We start from the raw sequence: 26,031 nt of genomic DNA, 5'->3' as shown, positions 1-26,031 counted from the left end.
ATAAAAAATAAAAATAAACGTTAAAAAAAAAAAAAAAAAAAGATTCAGCCCCAGGGCCTCTCCTCCACGAAGCCTTTCCTGTCGAGTCTCCTCATTCTTCCGGCGCTTTGTACCTTCCAGTCAAAGCCCTTATTACCACCAGGGCCCGGCAGCCGTCTTCCCTCCTTGATGGCAAGGACCAGAGCTGGTTCACCCCCGTCCCTGACACCCCACACAGTATGGGCCAGTGGAGGCAGCACTCGGCAAATACATGTCGCAACAAATTGGGGCAGTGGCAGTCCCTCTCGACAGAGGCGGTGGGCGCCACTGCCGGACTCCTTTCTGTCCCCGGGGCAGGAAGAGGAGATTCGGAGAGGCTGAGACCTAGCTTCTCTCCCTGGCGGGCCCTCAGGCACCCACAGGGTCATGGCCAGTAAGAAGGAGGCCCCAGAATGGGATCTGGGAGACAAACTGAGGTTGGGGTCCAGAACCAGAGCTCACGGCTGGGCCCTGCCCTCCTCGCCTCTCTCCCCATTGTTCTTTCACCTCCTTCCTGCTCCCTGCAACATTCCCCACCTCTCCCCGTTATCCCCTGCTCATTTTCTGCATGTCGCCTCCTCCAGGAAGGTCTCCCTGACCTGCAGGGAGATCTGGGATGTGCCTCTCCTCCAACTGAAAATTACCAAAGCTAAGCTTTATTAGGCTCTTACTACATGCCAGACTTTGGGGCTAACCTCCGTTAATTACGCCATCCTGGACGGAAATACAAAATGGTAATGTCGTCATCCCACTGCACAGATGAGGTAACAGGCGCAGACAAGCTTAAGATGCAGAACCAAGGTCTGAACCTAACTATTCTGCTTCTTCCTGAGCACAGAGGAGCCGGGACCTTGTCAGAGCATCGTCCTCGCTGCTGTGTCCTCACCATGAGAAGCAGGTGAGAAAACCAGAGGTCCCCAGGAGGCTGGGCGATCTGCTCCTGCTCGGCTCTGCCACATCTGGACCTTCAGGCCCCCACCTGAGACCTGGCAGCTGGGGCCCGGATCACCATCCACCGCTGTCGCCCAGAGCAGCCCAGACCCCAGCACCTCAGGAATGAGGACAGAAAGAGGCCTTGCTGGGAGGTACCATTTACTGGGCTTCCGGAGTCACCAGGATGGCCCCGGATACACCCGGCTGCACCTGTGCCCCGCTCCGGGGGGGGGGGGCATGCAGACAGACGGAGGGAGGGGAGCTCGTAGGTGCCAGCTGCCTTCTGGGAGGCCAAGGTCTTGGCTGCAGGCCCTCCTCGAGGCTTCCAGGGACAGAAGCCTCAGACACTGGTGTGTGTCCCAAGAGGGTGGGGGCCTGGCCCTGGTGCCCCTCTCACTCCTCACTCCCTGAAGAGTCGGTTGGGGCTCCTGGGAGTCAGCCCAGAGATTTCAGAGGTGGGTGGGGAGGCAGCTGGGCGGGGAGCTCAAGGCACCCCCAGCCTCCTCCACGATCCAGTCCACGGTCAGCAGCCCCGTGTCTGCCCACAGCTGTCCCTTCCCGGGTGTGGCATCTGGAGGTCCCGGTTTGTCCTGGGCTCGGCCTGGGTCCCTGTCAACTGTGGAGCAGGGGCTGGCGCTCTGCGGAGGTGGCCGTGTTCCTGTACACCAGGAACTGGATAGAAATCTGGAGGGGCCGACGTCAAGGCCAAACGGAGCAGAGATTGGGACGGACGTGACCTGGCTCCCTCTGGAGCTGCTCCCTCTTCCTTCCCAGTCACCCTCACTCTGAGAGGCCAAGGTCTGGAGCTGCAGCCCCTCCTTCGAGGCTCTCAGGGACAGCTGCCTCCACGTTCCAGCCTACACTCCTCTGGCCTGGATGGGCTGATTTCCCCCTTTATTCCTCAGGGCCTTTGCACAAGCTGAGTCTGGATCACCCCTCCCTTGCCTCTCTGCGTGATTTCTTCTTCTCCCGGAGGGGGGGGGGGGCAGTTTAAATTTTTTTTTTTTTAATGTTTATTTTTGAGAGAAAGGAAGAGGACGAGCGGGCTTGGGGTGGTGAGGGCGGGACAGAGGATCCCCAGCAGGCTTGGTGCTGACAGCAAAGCACCCGATGTGGGGCTTGAACTTACAAACCTCGAGATCATGACCTGAGCTGAAGCCTGACACTTAACTGAGCCACCCAGGCACCTCTTCGGGGCAGTTTAAATGGCACTGTGGTAGCCTTGGCTGACCTTTTAAACCAAGACAGCCCCCGGCGCCACACTCTGATCACTCCATGCGTGCCAACTGCCCCCTCACTGAGCTGTAAGCTTCCCAGGCGAGGGCCGATGGGTTCCTGCTCACCGCCGGGTCTGGTGCCTCCCGGGGTGCTTGGATGGGTGGGTGCGGAGCCGTGTGCAGGCGGAGGCTGCCAAGCCGGCCCCACGCTGCCCAGTCCCTGAAGGATAGGACGGTGTCCCGCAGCCGCACGCCCCGCCCCGCCCTCCGCCCCGCCCCTGAAGGATATGACAGGGTCCAGCAGCAGCACGCCCCGCCCCACCACGCCCTCCGCCCCGCCCTCCGCCCCGCCCCTGAAGGATACGATGGTGTCCAGCAGCAGCACGCCCAGGCTGCCCACGAGCCAGGGCAGGTGGTGCAGCAGGTAGCTGCCCTCACTCTGACCCACCTCGGGGTTCTTGAGCAGCACGCTCAGCCCGTACAGCGTGTTCCCCAGCATCACCAACGCGAACAGCGAATAGGAGACCCCCTGGGTCGACTTCCTCAGGAACTAGGGGTGAGGGGGGGGTGGGGTCGGAGGCCGCAGACAGGACTCTTGTCACCCTGGGTTGTCACTGTCCACACGTCCCTGTCGCACTGTGCATGCTCTGAGCTGACGTCTCCCTGTGCACCCGGTATCCACGACCCGCACCCCTACACCCATTCCGGGCCCCTGGGACATTGGCCCCACGATGGCCCGCTCCCCCGCCCCCCACGGACCCTCGCTGCCCCCACAAGCCCCCCTGGCCCCAATATGCCACTCTCTCCTCTCCTCTCAGGACTCTGGGCCTAGCCCCTGACCTCGCGTGACCTCCTGCTTCCCTGAGACACACACGGGACACACGTGCCCGTAGGCGGCCCACGCCCACTCCCCAGAGGCAGAAACTGAGGCTTCGGGAACCGGATGCACTTGCCCAAGCCAACAGTGAGTTTGGACCCAGACCTTCTGCGAAACTCCACACCTCAACACAGGGGGTCCACCCACCCCTGCCCCAGGCTCACGTTGGTGCGGATCTGAGGCAGCCGGGAGAGCAGGTACAACACGCTGGAGACAGAGCCGATGACGAAGCCGATGATTTCCTGCCGGGTGAAGGGCTGGGAGGGAGGGGGTGCTCAGTGCCTAACAGGGGCCAGAGGCGCAGGGCGAGACCCCAGGCCCCCTGGGAGAGGGCAGTGCCCACCCCCGCGGCCACGCAGGGCAGGGTCCTTGGGGACGACGACCGGCCCCCAATCCACACCCCACCCTACCAGACCCGCACCTCACCTTATTGCCCGGCTCCACTGACAGAAGCGTCCGCCCCCGGAAGACTTCGCTCGGGGCAGTCACGGGGCCAGCACTTCTCAGCAGCGGGGTGGTACACACCATTGCCAAAATGAACAGGAGCAGAGAATTGATGGGGGTAGACACTGGGCGGGAGGCAGGTGGAAAGCCACGGTTAGGTTATCAGTGGCAGGAAACAGACCAGGACTTGAGTCCTGGCCTTGCCCTTCAGCGGCTGTGTGACTCTGGGCAAGTAACCGAACCTCTCTGAGCTTTAATTCCTCATCTACAGAACGGGTGTAATCATAGCACCCTTCTCCTCGGGTGGTAAAGGAGAGACGAAGGCAGCAGGATCAGGAGGGGGTTACCCCACACGGAAATGCCAGAGAAACAGCCCCACCCCCAAGTGCCTCCATCTGACCTCCCCCTTCTCAATCCTCAAGGGCAGCGAGGACCTGTCCTTGTCCTCGGTTCCTCAGCTCCAAGCCCAGGGCCAGGCACAGAGGAGCAGCTGAAGCCACGTTTGCTGAATGAGAGCTCAAGAGAAGGGAAGTCCCTGCGGTCCTGCCGGGATGTGCCAATCACCCTCCGGCCTCCATCGTGGCCGGCTGGGGCTCAGACCTGCAGATAAGGCCCTACGCTGAGTTTATCACTGGGCAATGGGAAACCCACTTCCTCCCAGGCTGCCGGCTCTCCCGCTGCCCCCGACACGCCCGACCAGAGGGACCCCGTACTCACGCAGCGAGGGGCGTTTCTTAAATTTGTAATGAAAGTACAGTGACAGCATCAGCAGGTCCGCCAGTACGTAATATACCGCCGTGTAGGTCTGCAAGACAAACAGGGCTCCCAGGCTCTGCGGACCATGTGCTGACAGCACGGCCGGGCTCAGTCAGCAGCCGGGTGGCCCGGCCGATTCATTTCACCTCTGTGACCCTCTGTCTCCTTATCTGGGAAGGAGGGGAGCAGAGTTTCCACCCGGCAGAGATCAGGGAGGCAGAGGGAGAAAACGTGCAGGATACAGAACGGGACTGGGAGGTGAAGTGAGGGCTCTGGTCTGGCTGGTACAGGAGCCATCAAGACTTTACAGTCCTGGGGCGCCTGGGTGGCTCAGTCGGTGCGGCGTCCGACTTCGGCTCAGGTCATGATCTCGCGGTTCGTGGGTTCGAGCCCCGCGTCCGGCTCTGAGCTGGCAGCTCAGAGCCTGGAGCCTGCTTCGGATTCTGTGTCTCCCCCTCTCTCTCTCTGTCCCTCCCCCACTCATGCTCTGCCTCTCTCTCTCAAAAATAAATAAACATTAAAAAAAAAAAAGACTTTACAGTCCTGGTGGGGAAGGCAGAGGATTCCTGTGATTCCTGGCACCTGGACCTGCCAAGGGAAACTGTTCCTCCTCTGGGGCCCCACACCCTAACAGCACAGCCCCCAGAGCGATCCTCTGGTTTGATGTGCTCAGTGTGCAAATGGAGAAACTGAGGCCCGGACAAGGGCACCGACCGACCCCTTGTCACGCCGCATGGCAGGGCGGAAGGCACTCTCTACGGGGTGGGGCCCTCGCCAGATGGAACCATGGATCAGGACGCTGGAGCGGGGACCCTCGTGCTGGCTGTCCCGTGCAGCCCACCTGCCCACGGTCGGGCCCACCTGCAGGGGCAGCTGGTCGGCGAGGAAGGAGCCGATGAGGTTGCAGGAGTCTCCACCGATCCAGCCCAGGAGGAACCACAGAGACAGCGCCTGGTCCATGTTGCCTGTCTTGCAGGCCTTGATGTACTGGCTGTGGCAGAGGAAGGAGACGACACTCAGGGGAAGAGTGGGGCAGGGGCCGCAGAAGCACAGAAAGTCACCCGGGAACCCTGTGGGGCGTCCCTCTTTCCAGAACCACCCATAGCAGTACTCAGATTCCCCTCCGTGGCACCCTGGCATCTCCCAGTGGGAACGTGGAGTTTTTACAGGGTGCTAAAGTTCTGTGTCAGGCCCTGAGACCGCTTCACAGGGACCCCGCATTCTTTCTTCTGAGGAGGGGAAGGGGGTTCAAAGGACGGTGGTGGGAGCACAACGCCTGGGGCTGCATGATCTCCAGGAGCAGCCGGTGATAAGATGGACCAGACCACGGCCCATTACCTTCAAAGGGCAATGGGAAGGGGCGCCTGGGTGGCTCGGTCAGTTAAATGTCGGACTTTGGCTCAGGTCATGATCTCGGTTCGTGAGTTCGGGACCCGCGTCAGGCTCTGTGCTGGCAGCTCAGAGCCTGGAGCCTGCTTCAGATTCTGTGTCTCCTCTCTCTCTGCCCCTCCCCAGCTCTCTCTCTCTCTCAAAAATAAATAAACGTTAAAAATTTTTTTTTAAAAAAGGGCAATGGGGAGGGCCAGGGCTGGGACCCCCAGAGCTCTCCGTCACTAGGCCAGTGGCTTCTGATACGCTGGTGGTTTTCCCAAAGGCCCTCTCTTTGGACCCTTGGTCTTAGCATGAGCTCAATGCCGATGACAGGTAACAGGAGAATTCTGGGCCCTCTGTGCGTATGGACTCACCCAGTCCTCACAGAACCCCCACAGGGCAGGTCTGTGTAGCCACGTTCCTCATAGGGGCTGGGCCAGTCCTGTCACAGCCAGACCCTGAGGCTCTAGTCACCCTTAACCTTTACACAACTGCCATTAAGCCTTTACATTTCTGTTTAGTCGTTGGTGTGTATTTAAATAAAAGGGGGCTAAGTGGTACCTCACCCCACCCCCACCCCCACCAACATCAGAAACTGAGCAGAGAGCATGGCCTGGTTCTCCCCATGGCCATCTCTCCCTCTCCTCCTCCTGTCCGAGCGCCCCCTGCCCAACCACCCACCTCTGTGTCTCTTATCCACGCCTGGTTCCTCCTCGAATCTGTCCTCCCTCTCAAGGATCTTTCTAAAACCCTGAAATCATTCAGAGCCTTTCACTGCTGTTCAGCGAGAAGTCGCATCCTCCCGGGCGCGTCCTCACGTGGCCCCCAGGTCTGGCTCTTCCTCTGCCCCTGCCGCCTCCACCAGGACCTATTTCCCTTTCTCCGGCCTGTTCCTGGCAGCCGGCCGGCCCACTCCCTCCTCTTCCTCTTTGTGTTTCATGGCCTGAGAACTATCACTTCCTCCCCAGGGCTTCCTTGTGGCGAGCTCGCCAGTGTCCTCCACTTCTCCCTTATAACACAGGACATCCCCGTCCCTCCCGGACTCAAGCTTCCTGAAGGCAGGAATAGGGTCCGGCACAGGCCTGGCACCGCGGAAGCCCCTAATTAAGGTCTATCCTCTGGCCCCTAAAGCCCCTTCTGGGACATGTGTCTTGGCAAGACTCCATAAATTTCAGGGGGAGTGATTCTGCCGCACTCAAGAAAGGCTGAGTCCTACAGAGGAGCACAAAGGGGACTGCCCTTCCTGCTGTCACCTGGGGCTCTCTCTCTGGCCTCTGACCCCCCTCACTGGTTACTCGGCCAGGCTCAGGCAGGCAGGCAGGAAAAGCCTCAGCCAGCTCCTCAGTTTTAGAGAAGCTCTCAGCCCGGAACAAGACATCTCTCTCCCTCGGCCTCCATCAGTCACCCATACCTGTGCGGTCAGCCTGTGAAGGGCCTCTCCAACTCCCGCTAATATCGCTGCTTGTTGGATGGCTTACACGGCCTCCAAGCTGGCCTCCCTGCCTCCAGTCTTATTCCCTGTCCCTCTAGCCCTTCTTCCCTGTGACTCCCACACTGCCTTTTTTTTTTTTTAATGTTGACTTATTTATTTTAAAAGAGAGAGAGAGCAGGGGAGGGGAAGAGAGAGGGAGAGAATCCTAAGCAGGCTCCACGCTGTCAGCATGGGGCCTGACGTAGGACTTGATCTCTGTGAGATCATGACCTGAGCCAAAAGTAAGAGTCTGATGCTTAACTGACTGAGCCATGCAGGCGCCCCTCCCAGACTGCCTTTTAAAAGGAGCCAGCAGGTCATGATCTCATGGTTTATAAGATCAAGCCCCACGTTGGGCTGTGTGCTGACAGCTCAGAGCCTGCTTGGGATTCTCTCTCTCCCTCTTGCTCTCTGCCCCTCACCCACTGGCAGTATGCATGCTCTCTCTCCCTCAAAATAAATAAACTTAAAAATAAATAAATAAATAAATAAATAAATAAATAAATAAAGGAAGCCAGAGTAGAAGCTCTGGAAAGGCAAGGATGGCATCTGCTTTGACGACTTGCAATATACCCACAATGGCACCTGGAATAAGCCAATTCAATAAAAATGTCAAGCCTGTGACAGCATACTAGGACAATTCAATGGGGGAATCATAGTCTTTTAAACACATGGTACTGGGACAACTAGATATCTCCATGCAAAACAAAGACTGAACCCCTACCTCACACCATATACAAAATATCACTCAAACTGTATCAACAACCCATCAAAAAGAAAACCACAGGCTCAAGATGGAGTCACTCAGGCCAAATCACCAAACAGGGGCTTAATAAGTAATCTAATTGCATTTCAACCCAGAAACGTAGTCTTAATTGGTCAGGAATTTTCTGGTCAGCAGCAGTGAGGTCATCTGTCCTCTCCATCCCCCATCAAAAGAAGATGAGGTAATCTACTAAGTAAGATCCCCTGCAGGAAAGTGAATTTACCTGATACCATCCTTTCTTTCTCTCTCTTTTTTTTTTCTGCTAATAATTTCTTGCTCCACTCTCCTTCTTATAATCTTCCATTTTATAAAACTCCTTAGAGCATCTATTTGCTAGATGGGATGCTGTCCAATTCATGAATGGCTTCATAGCACCAACTGGATCTTCAATTTTACCCAGTGGAACTTTGTTTCTTAACAGACCTAAATTTAAAAGCTAATTTGTTACACTGCGATTTATAATAAGAAATCTAGATTCGGTCTTCGCCCCATCCCTGGTAGAGAGCTCCTAAAAACCTTGCGATTTCCGAAGCGATTAGAACAATAAGGGTGCCTTTTGTTATGTTCACGAGGGTAAGTTTTGGGAAGCCTCTGGATCCTCCAAAGAGGAGGGCTGGTTGCCATGATGTGATTAAACCCTTGGAACTCTCCGGCCCAATCCAGTGACCTCTGGGGAGGGGGCAGGGGCTGGAGATGAAGTCAATCGCCAGTGGCCCTGATTTAATCAAGCATGCCTGTGTAGCAAAGCCTGCACAAGAAATGGAACAGACAGGTTCAGAGAGCTTCCAGGTTGGTGAACGTGTAAGAGATTCAGGGAGGGCAGCGCGCTGGGAGAGAAATTAGAAATTCCATCTCTTCCATGTAGCTGCTCCTGAGTTACACCCTTTTGTGATAAACTGGTGATCCAGTGAGTAAGATGTTTTTCTGACTTCTGTGAGCCGCTCTAGCAAATTAATCAAACCCAAGCAGGTTTGATCTAGAGCTGGTCTACACCTACCAGAAGCACAGGCGACAACCTAGACTTGCAAGTGACCTCTGAAGGGGGAGGGGCAATCCTGTGGGACTGAGCCCTTAACCTGTGGGATCTGATGCTGTCCCAAAGTAGACAGGGCCTAAACTGAGTTAAATGCTTGGTGCTGTGGGGCAAAAATACACACGGATGCTGGTGTCAGAATCAGGTAAATCTATAACACTCTCAGAAGAAACGATAACGAAAGAGGGCTTCACCTACATCCATTTTGACCTCAAACTTTCTAATTGATTAAGTTCTTCTTTCCAGCTCATCCCACAACTCAGGCAAAAGACCTTGAGGGCAAAGCATCCTGGGAAGGGAACCGAAACTACTCCCTCAGGCGACAAGGACAGCCCTGAGCCAGCAAGACCCGGAATGACTGACCCCAAGACAAGGACTGACCTGACCCTCACTGCCCACCAGCACGTCCCCACTGACCCCTGTCCCACATTTTCCTTATATAAATCCAGATGGATTTTCAGCACTACAGAGATAGTCCTTGAGACACAAGTCCATGGTCTTCCCAGGATCGGCCTCTTGGAAACAAATTCCTTTCTTGGTTCACCATCACTCGGTGTCTCTGCCTTCAGATTCTGTCAGCAGTGAGTGGCCGAACCCGGTCTGTGTGGGACCCCCAAAGCTAGGTGCTCTTGTGCCCCTGCACCCCAGTTACGATAAGGGCAAATCTCCGTGACTTGGGTTAGGCTACGATGCTTTTTTAGATAGGACACCAAAAGCACGAGCAACAAAAGAAAAAAAAGAGATAAAGTGGACACTGTCCAAATTTAGGACTTCTGTGCTTCAGAGGACACCATCGCGAAAGTGAACAGAGAACCCACGGAACAGGAGAAAATACTTGCAAATCATATGTCAGATGAAGCTGCTGTATCTAGGATATGTAAAGAACCCTTACGACTCAACAACAAAAAGACAAATAATCCACTTGACAAATGGGCAAAGGATCTGAACAGACCTTTTTCCAAAGAAGATACACAAATGGCCAAAAATCACAAGAAAAGCTACGCTTAACATCACTAGCCATCAGGCAGATACGAATCAAAACTACAATGAGATAACACTGCAAAGCCATTAGGGTGGCTACGATAACAAAGAAAATACGCATTGATGGGGATTTGGAGACCCTGGAACCTCACACACATGGCTGGTGGGAATGTAAAATGGTGCAGCCACTCTGGAAAACAGCCTGGCGGTTCCTTATTAAAAAGAAAACCACTGGGGGCGCCTGGCTGGCTCAGTCAGTGGAGCGTGTGATTCTTGATCTCAGCGTTGTGACTTCGAGCCCCACACTGCATACAGAGATTACTTAAAACAAAAATCTTTTTTTTTTAAGTTTATTAATTTTGAGAGAGAAAGGGGGAGAGAGAGTGAGCACAAAGCGGGGGAGGGGCAGAAGGAAGGAAAGACAGAATCCCAAGCAGGCTCTGCACCATCACCACAGAGCCAGACTCTGAGCTCAAACTCACAAACTGTGAGATCATGACCTCAAAATCAAGAGTCAGACGCTTGACCGACTGAGCCACCCAAGCGTCCCTTAAAATAAAAATCTTTGAAAAAGGGGCGCCTGGGTGGCTCAGTCGGTTAAGCATCCAACTTTGGCTGAGGTCATAACCTCACAGTCGGTGGGTTCGAGCCCCACGTCTGGCTCTGTGCTGACAGCTCAGAGCCTGGAGCCTGCTTCAGATTCTGTGTCTTCCTCTCTCTCTGTCCCTCCCCAGTTTGTGCTCTGTTTCTCTCTCTCTCTCAAAAATAAATAAATATTAAAAAGAAAAATGAAAAAAAAAATCTTAAAAAAAAAAAAGAGAGAGAAAGAAAACCACAGGCCCAAAATGACATCACTAGGGCCAGGCCACGTCATGAAACCAGAACTTAATGTTTTTTAAACATCCTTAAAAGAGTAAACACACAGTTACCATATGACCCAGCAATTTTGCTACTTAGGCACGTACCCAAGAGAAGTGAAAACATGTACCCACAAAAACGTGCACATGAATGCTCACAGTGGCCTTGACTGGCATAGCCGAAAAGTAGAAACAGACCAAATGCCCATCAATGGATGAATGAATAAAAGGTGGGATATCACACACGGGAATATTATTCAGACATAAACAGGAATGAAGCCCTCACACCTGCCAAACATGCATGAGCCTTGAAGACGTTATATTAAGGGAAAGAAGCCAGGCTTTCGCATACTCTGTGATTCCATTTACACGAAATGTCCAGGGTAGGCAAATTTATAGCGACAGAAAGTAGACTCGTGGTTGCCAGGGCCTGGGAGTGGGAAATGAGGAATGACTCACTGCTTTGGGGGTTTCTTTTTAGGGCGAAGAAAATGTCCTAAAACTGATTAAGGCAATGGTTACACAACTCTGTGGCTATATGAAAAACACTGAATTATACATGTAAATAGGCTAATTATATGGTATGTGGATTATCTCTCCATAAAGCTATTTTTAAAAGATGCCGAGCTCCTGATTAAACTCCTATCTTTCTCCCTCAGGATAAAGAGCACGTTTCCTAACAGGGGAGAATGCCTCACATTACAGGGCCCTTGGTGACCTCTTTGACCTCACCTGTCCCCGCGCCCCTGACCCGCACGCGCTCTGTCCAGCCACGGGGTTGTGCACGCAACGAGCAAAGGCGTACGTTCCCTCACGCCAGCAACCCTGGCAGTTAGGAACAACATTCCCATTTTGCAGACGGGGAAGCTGAGGAACAGAGCAGCAAAGTGACTCTCCCAGGTCACAGTGTGTCCTCTTCCCCAATCATGCCAGTGGCCATGCTGTTTGGTAATCTCTGCTTCTCCGCCCACCACCAGACTGTCACAGGACAAGGGCTTGGTGCATCTCAGCCCACCCACCCCTCTGCTTCCTCTCTTCCTAGCTGTGCAACCTAGAGCAAGTTACTTAGCCTCTCTGGGTTTCCGTTCCCTCATAAAGTAGGCACGGCAACTATTCCTATTTCACAGGCTTATTATGAGGATTAAATGAAGTAAAAAACACATCGAGCGCTTAGAAGTCAGCCACATACACACTGGACCCTCAACACAGAGCAGCAAGTGTTAATATTCTTGTTATTATCATCTGTGTGTCAGCCTAGGGTGGGGTTCAGCGCAGGGCCCTCCAGGGCGGGCTGGAAGTCAGTGAGTGGGAGTGGAGGCAGCACACATGGCCTTGAATCTGGAGAGGCCCCTCCAAGCAGTGCCTGAAGCCATCGCCCCACCCCACCCCATACCCCTGCCCTGCTCCCTGCGCCCCTGCCAGTACTCACGGGAAGGTGGATGCTGCAAAACAGAGAATGGAGATCAAGCCCAGGCCCACGCTGGCCTCGTCCCAGCCGTCCTGGGCGCATTCGCCAAACACGTCCCATATCCACTCGAGGGAGCCGTTGGGGCAGCTGGAGAAGTTGCCGGAGCCCAGTTTCTTCCAGACCATGGCCGCTGTGGGATGGAGGGAGGGTCGTAGGGGGAGAAAGAAAGGGCGCCTTCAGCTCTGGCAGGTCTGCATCCTGTGGCCCCCCCAGCTATGCCCATCCCCAGTTTTAACACCTGGCACAGATCAAACCTCTGAATCCGAGGACAATCAGCCTCAAGGACAGAAAGATGACAGCACACGCGTGCCAATGACACGGGCAGGGAGAGCGCTGATCTGCAGTCAGGGACAAGTGTGTTCGAATCCCAGCTTTACCACTTGACGGTGCTGCAGCTTTGGGTAGATGCCCCGGCCCCCCTGTGCTTCAATACCTTCATCTATAAAAGGGGTGGTAACAGTACCGCCCTCACACGGATGTCACCACGGTACAGTGCGGAGAACTGAGCCCTCAGAGGCACCTCTGTCAGAACTTTTGAACATTTACGTTGTTTCCAACCTGTTTTGTCAATTACTCCAGGAGGGTCTGCTGAGACCAGGCCCCGTTGAGCACATCGTCTCATTTAAAGTAGGGCTATCTGCCAACATCGCTCAGGGGATGACGGCCAGGCGGGCCCAGGGGCTGCACAGGTGGCTGGGACCCAAGCGTGGCACTCACGCAGAATTCTCCAGGAGCAACATGTGTGGGACGCCCGCTGGCAAGGGGTCCAGAACCACCTCCCCATTCTCACCACCAGCAAAGCCAGAAGGTGGCTGGTGCAGGAACAGGCAGGAAAGTCTCCTCCCGGTGCCCGAGCACCCTGCACAGTGACTAAAGCAGTCCCCGTCTGCGCGACAGTCCAAGAGAAGGGAGAGAAAGTGGAGCCAGATGGCGCCGTGTCTACCAGGCGAGACGCATCACAGCCCTTGATTACTAAGCTCTTTGCCAGCTTTGTGCTAAGCACCTTGCAGGCATTTACTCGTGTTGTCCTCATATCAACTCCATGAACGGAAGGGACTTGTACCCAGACAGGAAGCGGCAGAGGCCAGAGTCAAAGCGGGGACTGGGAGCCCACCACACCCCAGCTCATAGCCACCCTGCCAATGCTGCCTCAGGCGCTTCTGTCCCTGGGTGTGGCCGAGCTCTCCTGTGGCCTGGCCTAACTGCCCCGACCTCCCCAGCTCCCCAGCGGCCAGAAGGCAGGCTTCCTCTTCTCTTCCTGTGCTCACAGGCTTTCCTCACCAGACTGAGACTGTCTCCGGCCACCTTCAGTTCCTACTCAGAAGGCCCAGAATCCTCATAAAGCAATGCCCTGTGCTACGGAGTGAACATTTGTGTGCTCCCCAAATTCGTACATTGAAACCTAACCCCCAGTGTGATGGCATTAGGAGATGGGGCCGTTGGCAGGTGCTTGGGTCAGGAGAGCAAAGCCCTCATAAATGGGACGAGTGTCCTTATAAAAGAGACCCCAGGGAGCTCCCTCACCCCTTCTGCCACGTGAGGACACAGCGAAAAGACAGCCACCTATGAGCCAGGGGGCGGACCCTCACCAGACACCAAATCTGCTGGTGCCTTGACCTTGGATTTCCGAGCCCCGAGAACACGTAAGAAATCAAAGTGTATTGTTTATAAGCCACCTGGTCTTTGGTGTTTTGTCACAGCACCCAAATGGACTGTCACCCTGGCCAGACCCTTGGAAGTGCTGAGATCGCAGCACCCTGGGAGCACCAGGGAGGGAAAGGAAGCAAGTCAGCTTCTCTTCTCAGGAAGTTTGAGACTCTCAGCCCTACTGTGACTGGCCACGATCAGAGGCCCTGAGCTGGGGGTAAGGGCATCCAGGTCACTGTCTGCCCGGTTCTTTGCAGTACCTCCAGGGCCCAGAAAGGGTGCTGATAGCCTCTACCTGCATCCTGGTAACCCACCTTGATGACCTTCAGCACAGCCCACGTGGGAGCTGTTGACCTGATGTCTTGCCACTAGCACCTGCAAGGCCACCCAGGTTAACAGACAATCCAGGTAAGAACTATATCTCTGCTGGGCTAAAGGCGTCTCAGAGCAAGTCCTCTGGTCCCCCAGCCACCTCCCAACTGGACTCCCCGCCGTCCTCTTACAGATTCTGAGTGTGCCCATCCAGCCCATCACATGAATACATCACCACCCTCGTAACTTCCTTGCGAGGTAGTGGAGAGGGTCTCCGTTTTCCAGATAAGGTCAGGTGGCCCTGCCCAAGTGAGGAACCCGTCTGAGCCTCTCTATAAAATGGGGATGATGACACTCACTCCTTGGGGTTTGTGGTGCAGATGAAGCACATATGAGGCTCTTAGCCCAGTGCCTGACTGGCTGTCAGGCTGGTGACTGCTTGAGGGATGAGAACCCTATAGCTCAACCACCCTGAGGCCACTCCCTCACCCCCCATCCTTTTCACCAGGTTAGGGAGGAAATAAGGTGAGCACATGCCCAGTGAGGGAAGGGGGTGTCTTGAGAATCGTAGCTCGGCTCAGAGGGCCCAGAGCACTAGGTGGGTGGTCTCCTATCCATGCACAGGGCATGCGTACAACTCAGGGCACTCTAAGACGCACATGAATCCTGACCAGAGGGCCTTCCCCTGGGGGCCGCTGTGCATACAGCCCGTCACCTATAGGTTCTGACCCAGCTAAAGAGCCAGCCTGGGCCCCAGGCCTGGCTTCTGGAAAGGGGCCCACCTCTTGGTCAAATAGCACTGTGAGAACAGATGTCCGGGGTTCCAACAAAGTTTGGCTGCATCCACAGGTTTGACAAGGACCACAGCAGGGGTGTCTTGGAACCACAGAGGGCACGTGTCCAGAATTCAGGAACAGTGTCTCTGGACTTCAGATCAGGGTCTTTGGGTTCAAGAAGCAGCCTTAAACACAAGGGATTTGGGATGCCTGGCTGGCTCAGTTGGTAGAACATGTGACTCTAGGTCTTGGGGTTGTGAGTTCAAGCCCCACACTGGGTGTAGAGATTACCTACAATTAAAATCTTAAAAAAAAAAAAAAAAGAAGGGCAACCCCATCTGATTCTGGTGCACACGGCCATACTCTGAGAAAGACTGTGCTGGAGAAGGCATCACCTGCCATACCCAAGTTCCTCTCTCGGATCCCAAGCTGAATCACGGAGATGCTTCCCATGGAAGCTTCTCAAGGAAGCTGCAGGCCTCCAGGCTTCCGCCATGTGGTCTCTTCCCCGAGGAGTGTCCTTCTGCCCCTGGAGGGCCTGGTAAAGGAGACACTGAGACCGAGTTCTAACATGTCATCTCAAAGAGGTCTTGCAAAGGCTGGCTGGATGACACCTGTCACCCCACCCCCCGCCCTCCTTCACATACCTGAAGAATGCTTATCACATTCCTCAGCTAATTCTGCTCTTCAAGCCCACACCCCTCCCTTCACCCTAGCTGTGACGGACTCTCAGGGCTGGAAACACCAGCTGCACAATAAAGGTTCAGAAAGTGCTGAGGAAGAAAGAGGAGACAGACAGAGAGGAATATAGAAAGGAAAGAGGAGGAAGGAAGGAAGGAAGGAAGGAAGGAAGGAAGGAAGGAAGGAAACTAGTCGTGAGTTCAGATGACCTAGGTCTGAGGAGAGAACACCCTAGAACTGACCTGCCTGATGCCTACAAGGTATAGAACTCCGGGGCAAGTGACTGAGCCTCAGAGTTCCAATCTATACAATGGCGGGGGGGGGGGGGGGGGGCGGGTAACCTAGGTATCCACCTCCTAGACTGCAGAATTACAAACTGCAGAATTAAATGACATAATTCAGGCCAAGAAATGAGGATGGTACGTGGTACAGGCTAAGCACTGGTTGCCTCGTGTCCCCCGCTCCTCTACCGCCCTCCGCAAGTCCCTGGCGCAAAGCAGTGTTGAATGGACAAGACCCGCGCCAGTCCTCACACTTCCAAACCCAGCCTCCCCATGTACACACTTGAAAACTTGTCCTAGGCATGAGGGGAGGAGGCAATCTGGGCTCCCAACAGAACCGCGGCGTCTGTGGAGGGGAGGGGCGTCCCCGCTGGTGGATACCACCCACTCCAAGGCCTCCAGGTCCGTGGCCACCTGGTGACTCAGCCCCGCGCGAGCCGCCTGTTTGGCGCGGATAATGACAGGGCAGCTGCTGGGGTCAGCGCTCAATCGCCGCGAGGCCCCCTCCCATGGCCTGCCCTGGAGAAAACAAAGCCGTCGGACACGACGGGGGCCGACCGCCGGAACCAGGAGGTGAACAGGGGACTCAGATACTAATCCCTGGACAGGCTCGTCTGAAAGGCCATGCTCAGGAGGGGAACGTATGCCCCCCAGGGGCCACCTAATCCCGGCTCAGAGCCTCGTCCCAGGATCTCGTACCCGAAGGAGGGGACAGAAGCCCCAAGACGGTCTAGGGGCTGGAGGAGGTTATTGGAAAATGTGGCAGAGACGCCCCAGAGTCCCGACCCGCAGCCTTCATCCTTGCCCCCAGCCTCAAACCTGCCTCACCGCGCCAAGATCCACAGCACAGCTCCGGCTTCTGGGTTGAGTCTCCACAGCCTAGGTCAGCTGACCCGAAACCCCGCCCCGCCCCTGAGCCGCGCGGCTCCGCCTCCTGCGCCGCGGGCGGAGTCTATAGGCCTTGGGGGCGGTGCGAGCAAGCGGAGCGTGCGCGGTGGGGCGGCGCGCAGCCTGTCTCCGTTCCCTCACCGCCTCCAGGCTCCTCTCCGGCGGCGGGTGGGCGGGGCTCAAAGCGCCTCAGCGCGCAGGCGCCGACCTCATGCTAAGCGCTTTGCGTCGTGCTGTGGCCCGAGGAGCCGTCCGCTGCACCCGAGGTCCCCGGGTGCCCGAGGCTCGCGCCGCCGCCGCCACCGCCATGTCCCGGCCGCTGTCTCCACCCCGAGCCGCCTCGGGGCCCCCGGTCCGGCCCGCCACAGTGCTGGGCACCATGGAGATGGGGCGCCGTATGGACGCCCCAGCCAGCGCCGCGGCCGTGCGCGCCTTCCTGGAGCGCGGCCACACGGAACTGGACACGGCCTTCATGTACAGCGACGGCCAGTCCGAGAGCATTCTGGGCGGCCTGGGCCTCGGGCTGGGCGGTGGCGACTGCAGAGGTAACTTGTACCTCCCCTGCACCGTGCGGCGCCCAGCCGGCCCCAGCCACGCGTTCCCTCCCGGGCGCCGACCTCCCGGCAGCTCCGTGAACGTCTCGCCCCGGACAGCCGGACAGTGCATTGTCCTGATCTCCTTCCCCTCCCCTTCTCTTTCCTCTGGAGGTTGCAGTCAGGAACCCCGAGTCTTACCCTGAGCCTGGTCTAGTTCTTCGCTTCCTCCCCGCCTTGCTTTCTTGGGGCACCTCTTCTGCGGGCACTGGTCTCCAGAGAGAGCTCTGCAGTACCCCCTCCAACCCTGTCGAGTGCCCCAAAGCGGGGCCCCAGTAGCTCCACCTCCTCCCCCTCCCCATTGCCCTCACGGGCCATGGCTCTCTAAGCACCCTCTTCTCATCCTGGTCTTTCATCAGTCCCTAGACTTTGCTCTCTTTAGTTGGCAGTACCCTGGCTCCCAGAGAGAGCTGCAGCTAGACCACAGAGCAAGCTGGGGGAGCAGGGGTGGAGTGGGGAGATTCGTTATGGGGCTATAGGAGGGAAGGTGGCTCTGACCCACCCACAGGGAGCTTAGAGTCTAATAGGGAAAGTTGAAGCCCAGAGGAGGAAGCACTTTGAGGGATTATGGGGTCAGGGAGAGGCCTATGGAGGGTTCAGAGAACACTGGAGCTGGGCCTTAGAGGACCAATAGTAATTTACTGGGACGATAATAAGAGAAAGGGGTATCAAAGGCTGAAGGTACAGCTGTGCAGACCAGGCTTGGAAATGCAGTGTCTGGAATGTGGAAGGACGGCCAATAGACAGGTGTGGCTTGAGTGGAGGATGTTTGTGCATGGGAGGGACTGCCCTTCATTAGCCTGATGCCATTGGATGTGCCTAGGAGGGTACCTGGCATGTGGTGAGGCCCAGTAAACGTTTGCTGTTATTTTTACTACCTTACTCTTTTCAGGAGCCCCCTCTGGGCCCTCCTTGGATTCATAGCTTGGTGGACCTGGAGGAACAGAATGGGAACCTGAAATCAGACCCACGCTTTCTAGTTAATCTGCCTGCCCCTCCTTAACGATGAAGGTTTTGTTTCTGAATTGGTTTTTCTCCTCCAGCCCTTCCCTGCTTGCTTCGTTGAGTACAGGCATTCACTGAGCAAAAGTCCACAGGTTGAACTTGAGGCAAAGTTCACACCAGGAACACAGAGCATTTGAGAAATGTAGGGAAATGGAGACAATGTGGACAAGAAGCGGTGGGACTTATTCCCTCCCACATCCCAAGTAGTCTGGTGACTCCCCTGTGACCTGCTGATTTGCCTTTGCCCTGTGTGAAAAGTGTAGAATCCAGCCAGTTAAGGCCCTTCTGAGCTGCTTGCATGGCAAAACACTGTCTTGTTCTCTGAGTCTGAAGGGGAGAGAGATCTGTAATCACCTGCTGCCTTTGCCTTTGACCTGTCTCTCAGATTGAAGTGTGCCAGTCAGTGATGCCTGTTCGGGCAGCTCCGTCTCTCCAGGGTTCGTGAGGCAGCCTCTTGTCTCCTGTTTCCAGGCCCACCCTTTTAGTTGTCTCCCGACTACAGACACAGTGAACATGGCTGCCTTTGGTGGATGGTATTTGAGAAAACCATTTGTGATTAGGTCTGTGACCCTTCTCTTGTCCCATGTCCTGCCACTCCCTGCCTGGAGTTGATGCTCTTAGAACTCAGCATTGCAGGGATGGCCCTCCACCTACTTTTCTTTTCTTTTCTTTTCTTTTTTTGGCCTGTGACTTTGCCTGCATTCCCACGCTCTGGAATGTGCTTCCTATCCTCCTATGTTGGCCGTGACTCATTTTTAGAGACGCCGCTCCTGGGTCATCCCTGTAGGAAGCCTTCCTGGGAATTCCCAGAGTGGCCACAACCCTGTACTCTGGGCTCTTTTAGCACCAGGTGCTTATCTCTACTGTACTTACTGTGTCATGACATCACCTTTTAGACTGTGAGCTCCTTGAGGGCAGGGAGCAAGTGTGCCTCTAGTGCTGGGCCTGGCACAGCCAGCAGTTTGGTGACTAATAACAGTGATTAAAGCAGCAGTGAACACTGAGAACTTACATATTTAATGCTCATGATCTCCCTATGAGACAGTTCCATTGTTGCATCCCCATCTTACAGATTAGCAAATTGAGGCTCAGAGATCTTAAATAATTTAGACAGGGTCACACAATAAGCCTCTTAGCCATTGCGTTCTCTCCTCAAAGTGAAAATCGCCACCAAGGCCAATCCCTGGGAAGGGAAATCGCTGAAGCCTGACAGTCTCCGGACCCAGCTGGAGACATCACTGAAGCGGCTGCAGTGCTCCAGGGTGGACCTCTTCTACCTGCATGCCCCTGACCACGACACCCCCGTGGAAGAGACGCTGCGTGCCTGCCACCAGCTACACCAGGAGGTGAGGCCAGCCTCCGAGCTCCAGGAAGTGGTCTGCCGGTCCTCTCCTTGGCCTGCCGTTACCCAGGAGAGTGGAGGCACCAGGGGAGTCCCAGAGCAGAGCTGGGGGCAGACCCCGCTCCCGGGGTCCCCACCCCTGTCTCCCCTTTCTAGAGTCCTGGGCCGTGGCGGCTTCTGACTGAGGCCTCTCCTCTGCAGGGCAAGTTTGTGGAGCTTGGCCTCTCCAACTATGCTGCCTGGGAGGTGGCCGAGATCTGTACCCTCTGCAAGAGCAGCGGCTGGATCCTGCCCACCGTGTACCAGGTGAGGGCCAGTGCTGCAGGGCCTGTCCGCGGGGCTGCTGCTGATCCCGGGTTCCCCTGGCCCCTCCGACTGCCTCCTGTGCCCTCTCCCTAGCAGCCACTCCCCGGCCGACAGCCTGTAGAGGGCTGCCGGGTGCCATGGGGATGAGGGGCAGGCTCCTCAGCTTGACCCACGGGCACCACCTGTTGGCTCTGGCCCTGGCTCTCCTCATGGCCCGCATGTGCTCCTCGGGCCCTTCCTTCCTGCCCTGTCTCTGTGTGTCAGCCTGGACCACTCCTCCCCTTCTCCCTGGTAGAAGTAAGCGCTCAGGCCCCGCTTAGATGGCCCATCTCGATGCCCCAGAGGAGCCTCCAATATCAAGACTTCATCTTCGTGCATTCAGAGCGTTTGTAAGCATCTACTGGGATCACAGAACTCACCTTTATTCTGTTTTTATCTGTGTGTATGTGGCGGTTTTTCTTGTAAAGAAGGTTCTTTTTTTTTTTTTTAATATTTGTGTATTTTTGAGAAAGAAAGAGTGAGCAGGGGAGGGGCAGAGAGAGAGGGGGACAGAGGATCCGAAACAGGCTCTACACCAACAGCAGTGAGCTGCTGCGGGGCTTGAACTCATAAACCGTGAGTTCATGACCTGAGCCGAAGTTGGATGCTCAACCGACTGAGCCCCCCAGGCACCCCTGTGTGTGTATTTTTTTTAACCCAAGTATAGTTGACACACAATGTGACATTAGTTGTAGACGTACGACATACTGATCCCGCTAGTCTCTGTGCTGTGTTATGTGCGTCATAAGCGTGGCTACCACCTGTCAACACCTAACGCTGTACGTACTGTTGCCTGTATTCTCTCTGCTGTACCTCTCGTCCCTGTGACTTCTTCGTTGCATAACCGGTACCCTGTATCTCCCGCTCCTTTTCATCCCTTTTTGCCCATCCCCCACCCCCTCCCCTCTGACAACTGGCAGTTGGTTCTCTGTATATGTGGGTCTGTTTCTGCTTTTTTGTTTGTTCATTTGATTTTTAGGTTCCACGTGTAAGTGAAATCATACGGTGTTTGTCTTTCTTTGACCTATTTCACTTAGCATAATTCTCCGTAGGTCCTTCCATGTTGTCACGAATGGCAAGATCTCATCCTTTTTTATGTGGCTGAGTGATACCCCGTTGTGTATATGTACCACATCTTCCCTTCTGCATTCATCTATTGACAGATACTTACTTCTGTGTTGTTGTTTTTTTTCCTTCTGTGTTTTGAGCTTGACTCTAACATCTGTGAGAGGCAGAGGCAGAGACCTGGCTGGACTTACTTGTGTTTGGGAATGCAGCGTCCAGCCCACGGCTGGCAACAATAGATATTTGTGCAATGATATAGCCAGTTGGGTTTCCGTGCCTTGGACCCAGCCCCGTCTCCCCAGCCTCTGCCACCACTAGTGATTTGGGAAATCACTGCTGAGGTCCTGGGCAGGTTTTGATGGACAGTTTTAAACATATTTTTTTGATGCTTATTTATTTTGAGAGAGAAAAAGAGACAGAGAACCAGCAGAAAAGGGGCAGAGAGAGAGGGAGACGCAGAATCAGAAGCAGGCTCCAGGCTCTGAGCTGTCAGCACAGAACCCAATGTGGGGCTCGACCTCACGAACCGTGAGATCATGACCTGAGCCGAAGTTGGACACTCAACCGACTGAGCCACCCAGGCGCCCTTTGACTGGCAGTTTTTTTTTTTTTTTTTAATTTTTTTTTTTTTCAACGTTTATTTATTTTTGGGACAGAGAGAGACAGAGCATGACCGGGGGAGGGGCAGAGAGAGAGGGAGACACAGAATCGGAAACAGGCTCCAGGCTCTGAGCCATCAGCCCAGAGCCTGACGCGGGGCTCGAACTCACGGACCGCGAGATCGTGACCTGGCTGAAGTCGGACGCTTAACCGACTGCGCCACCCAGGCGCCCCTGACTGGCAGTTTTAAAAGAAGGCTGGGGTCTCTTCCCTGGACACAAGCACCCTCTCCATCTGGCTCTTCTGTCTGCAGGGCATGTACAACGCCACCACTCGGCAGGTGGAAACAGAGCTCCTCCCCTGCCTCAGGCACTTTGGATTGAGGTTCTACGCCTACAACCCTCTGGCTGGTATGGGCTGCCGTGTGGACAGGCTCCCCGTGGGCGGGAGGGCATTCCCGGCCCCTGTGTCTGCCTATTCCTGACATAGTAGATGCCCGGCCCAGGACCTGGGAGGCTGGGCTGGGTCCTCTGGCTCTCCTGGGTTCCCTGCCATCCCACCCCTCAAGTCCAGAACAACCTCTGGGAACAGTGCGAGCCAGCAGATCTGATGGCAGTCTTCCCGCAGGGGGCCTGCTGACTGGCAAGTACAAGTACGAGGACAAGGACGGGAAACAACCCATAGGCCGCTTCTTCGGGAATACCTGGGCTGAGACCTACCGGAATCGGTGAGCTGGGGGTGGGCTGCGTCAGGATGGGTGGGGCACGGGGTCCCCCTTATCTGAAATGGAGAGCTTCTACGCTGCTTTCCCGGGGTCCCAGGTCTTCCCCGCTGCCTGGACCTACATCTCCTGAACTCTGGTGCTTCTGGTGTTCTCGGGACCTCTGTGAATAAACGAGGATCCCTGCCCCTTACGCCGGGCCTTCCAAGTCATAGCTTTTCCCTGAGAAGTGCTTACCACTTGCCAGGAAGGAAGGAGTGAGCCCTGGGTTGACACTCACGGGGACTGGGGCTGAGTCCTGCCCCCCCCCTTCCCCCCCCCCCCCACCCCGTACTGGTCACCTCTGCTTCACTAGGTAAGGTAAGGGTAGGGCAGCTTTACGAGTTCCAAAGAACTCCTAAAGAGGTTAAAGGTGGGGTCTCTGGTGAGGTCCCTCTGACTGCCTCCCGCGCCCAGTGGTTCTGCTGCCCGATAAAGCGGGAGAAACACTGGTTCTGCTGCCGGAGAGACGCTAGTCCCTCCTCACTGCAGAGTTAGGTGGGCACAGCTACCGTGCTTGGTGTTTTGGCTGTAGCCCCGCTGTGACCCCATGTTATTGACCCTTGTGCCACCCCCTTCACCTGCCCAGCTTCTGGAAGGAGCACCACTTCGAGGCCATTGCCCTGGTGGAGAAGGCCCTGCAGGCTGTGTACAGCCACAGCGTCCCCAGCATGACCTCGGCCGCCCTCCGGTGGATGTACCACCACTCCGGGCTCCAGGTAAGCCGCCGTCCTGGACGTGCTGCTACTGCCCTCTGAAGACAGCCAGACTTACCCCTAGGTGACTTATAAGTCGCTTCTGCCACTTCTTTTTTTTAAGATTTTATTCTGGGGGCTCCTGGCTGGCTCCGTCAGAGGAGCATGTGACTCCTGATCTCGGGGTGGTGAGTTCAGGCCCCTACATTAAAAAAAAGAAAGAGGGGCGCCTGGGTGGCGCAGTCGGTTAAGCGTCCGACTTCAGCCAGGTCACGATCTCGCGGTCCGTGGGTTCGAGCCCCACGTCAGGCTCTGGGCTGATGGCTCAGAGCCTGGAGCCTGTTTCCGATTCTGTGTCTCCCTCTCTCTCTGCCCCTCCCCCATTCATGCTCTGTCTCTCTCTGTCCCAAAAATAAATAAATGTTGAAAAAAAAAAAAAAGAAAGAAAGAAAAAAAAAAGATTTTATTTTTAAGTAATCTCCACAGTCACTATAGGGCTCGAACTCACAACCCCGAGACCAAGAATCACATGCTGCCCCCACTGAGCCAGCCAGGCGCCCCATCTAAGTAGTTTTTCCCTCCGAAGTTTCTTTCGGCCCCATCCCTGATGGTGAGCGATTCTTCCATTGTTCTTAGTGGATGTCTGAGCCCCAGACCTGGGATGAGAGCTTCACAAACATGTCTTTAGTTAGTACTTAGGCCTTAGGAAGTGGTGTTCTCCATGAGGGGATGGGTTCACACAGCCAGGAGGGGGCAGAAAATCTCTCCAAACTCATTAGTCTCACTCTGTGGTGGGACCTCAGGTTTCCCCTCTCTCTCTCTTGTGTCCCCTGTCTTCTCAGCTAAAACTTTTCTCCTGTATTAGCCTTATACATACAGTTGCACGGGGTCTGCCGTATATATGGTAGTTTCTCAATAAATGGGGGCTAAGCGCTTTACATAATTTCTCATTCCCATAACTACCCTGAAAATAGAGAAGACTGAGTCACAGACGGTGAGGTAAGTAAGCCAAGCGTACACAGCTGCCGGGTGGTGGAACGGGGCTCTGAACGTAGGTCTGTCCGAGGAAGAGCAGTATGACAGCGGAGGGAAGAAGACAGGGTTTGGAGTCACATAGTTGAAATTGTGGAAGGCGCCTCAAGTTCTTTGCGGAACTGTGCACGGCGTAAATAAACTTCGGAGCCCGAGTCTCCGCAGGGGCGGGGCTGGGAGGGCGGGCGTGTGGCTGGAGTCACTACAACACATGAGATGTTCACCCGCGGCCATCTCCCCTTGCAGGGTGCCCACGGGGACGCAGTCATCCTGGGCATGTCCAGCCTGGAGCAGCTGGCACAGAACATGGCGGCAACTGAGGAAGGGCCCCTGGAGCCCGCCGTCGTGCAGGCCTTTGAGCAAGCCTGGCACCTGGTTGCCCACGAATGTCCTAACTACTTCCGCTAGGCCGCACCCTGGCCCGAGCTGCTAAAGGTTTCTCTCCTTTCCGTCACATCTTCTGTTCTCTCACCCTGACCAGTCTGCCTTAAGTTGATTTAGTGTTGTCTTTTTGATTGTCTGGATCAATGCGTTATTTTTCTAGATTCCCATCTGGTTCCTAGTTGCCCTCAGAATGTGGAAACGCTGGGGCTGTGGTCCCCTTGGGAAGTTCCTGTCTGAATAAAGCAGGCACTTGACCTGGCTGTACCCCAGGCCTTGAGTAAACCCCATGAACCTGTCTCCTTGACTTATTTGCGACCAGTTTTCATCCTGCCTAGGGGCTTCCTGCAAGAGGGGCAGAACCATGAGATGGAGTCTCCGGAGGGCAGAGGTACAGTGCAGGCTGCCCTCTCGAGGGTCTCCCCTGCCTTCTGTCCCGAATCCAGCCTGAACTCTCAACAGCAGGTTTGAGCTGGCCCTCACTCTGCTGTACACAAAGGAAGAAAAGTAGGCCATACACCCTGAAGGGCATTTTCTCTTATTCAGAATCTCCTCATGAAATGGAGGTACTTAGAATCATCAAGGCCAAAACCTCCCATTAGAGTCTCCACCAAGAAGAATAAAGACGTTCCCGGGCACCTCCTAAGATGCTGCGGAACATTTTTCGCAAACTCAATTTCAGGAATGGCTTTACTCTTAGTGAAAGCATCCTGTCTCCTTGTCATCTGTAAGACACTCAGCCTTGGCCCTGGGTCTCGTGCTGCTGGAAGTGTGGCATGGGCAGCCAAGGCCCCCGTTTCCCTCCTCCAAGCAGGAGGCACCCAAGGCTGGAAAAGAAAATCCCAGGTCTGATGGCTGGGATTTGAGCATTCCTGGTGCGGAAATATCGGTTTAGCTCTGGGCAAGGGAGGCAAGCAGCAGAAGTCAACACTCAGAGCTTGCTAAACGTGAAGTAAGGAAAGGGGCTTAACTTGGAAATTCTAGACCAAACCACCAATCTGGCTCTTTGTTCTAAGAAATGTCCCATTTGTCAGCTAGAGGGAGACACCTTACAGACAAAATGTCATTCTCTACAAAAGCAGTCACCCTTCTTTGTCTTCACCCACAATAAAATGGATGGCTCCCAGGCACCTGGGTGGCTCAGTAGGTTAAGCCTCCGACTTTAGCTCAGGTAATATTCTTACAGTTTGTGAGTTGGAGCCCCTTATCAGGCTCACTGCTGTCAGCACAGAGCCTGCTTCCGATCCTTGTCTCCCTCTCTTTTTCCTCTTCCCCCGTTCACAGTCTCTCTCTGTCTCTCAAAAGTAAATATTAAAAAAAAAATTTAGGGGCACCTTGGTGGCTCAGTCGGTTAAGCATCCAACTTTAGCTCAGGTCATGATCTCGCGGTCCGTGAGTTCCGGCCCCGCGTCAGGCTCTGTGCTGACAGCTCAGAG

The 26,031-nt window shown here is 55.1% G+C and overlaps 2 protein-coding genes across 6 annotated transcripts; one reads left to right on the top strand and one right to left on the bottom strand.

The window, feature by feature from the left end:
* Positions 1-652: 652 nt before the first annotated feature.
* On the bottom strand, positions 653-17,633 carry SLC66A1 (solute carrier family 66 member 1). 5 transcript variants are annotated; one of them, XM_045475874.1, is made up of 8 exons: positions 17,512-17,633; positions 12,154-12,322; positions 5,107-5,236; positions 4,207-4,294; positions 3,472-3,614; positions 3,210-3,302; positions 2,533-2,718; positions 653-1,635 (listed from the first exon to the last, which is right to left on the bottom strand). In XM_045475874.1, the coding sequence occupies exons 2-8, from the start codon at positions 12,315-12,317 to the stop codon at positions 1,564-1,566; spliced, it is 876 nt and encodes a 291-aa protein (XP_045331830.1). In that variant the 5' UTR covers positions 12,318-12,322; positions 17,512-17,633; the 3' UTR covers positions 653-1,563. The 5 variants fall into 5 exon arrangements, with proteins under 5 accessions (XP_045331830.1, XP_045331829.1, XP_045331832.1 ...); XM_045475873.1 differs by lacking the exon at positions 17,512-17,633 and adding an exon at positions 16,718-16,844; XM_045475876.1 differs by lacking the exon at positions 17,512-17,633 and adding an exon at positions 16,713-16,800.
* Positions 16,955-24,885, top strand: LOC123597288 (aflatoxin B1 aldehyde reductase member 2). The gene is made up of 7 exons (XM_045475871.1): positions 16,955-17,322; positions 19,534-19,721; positions 19,919-20,023; positions 22,041-22,137; positions 22,355-22,454; positions 23,077-23,206; positions 24,461-24,885. The coding sequence occupies exons 1-7, from the start codon at positions 16,989-16,991 to the stop codon at positions 24,620-24,622; spliced, it is 1,116 nt and encodes a 371-aa protein (XP_045331827.1). The 5' UTR covers positions 16,955-16,988; the 3' UTR covers positions 24,623-24,885.
* The last annotated feature ends 1,146 nt before the right edge of the window (positions 24,886-26,031 follow it).

Source organism: Leopardus geoffroyi, chromosome C1 (assembly GCF_018350155.1).
Source record: "Leopardus geoffroyi isolate Oge1 chromosome C1, O.geoffroyi_Oge1_pat1.0, whole genome shotgun sequence".
NCBI lineage: Eukaryota > Metazoa > Chordata > Mammalia > Carnivora > Felidae > Leopardus > Leopardus geoffroyi.
Note: the sequence above shows the minus strand (reverse complement) of the source record. Positions and strands in the feature narration are given on the sequence as shown.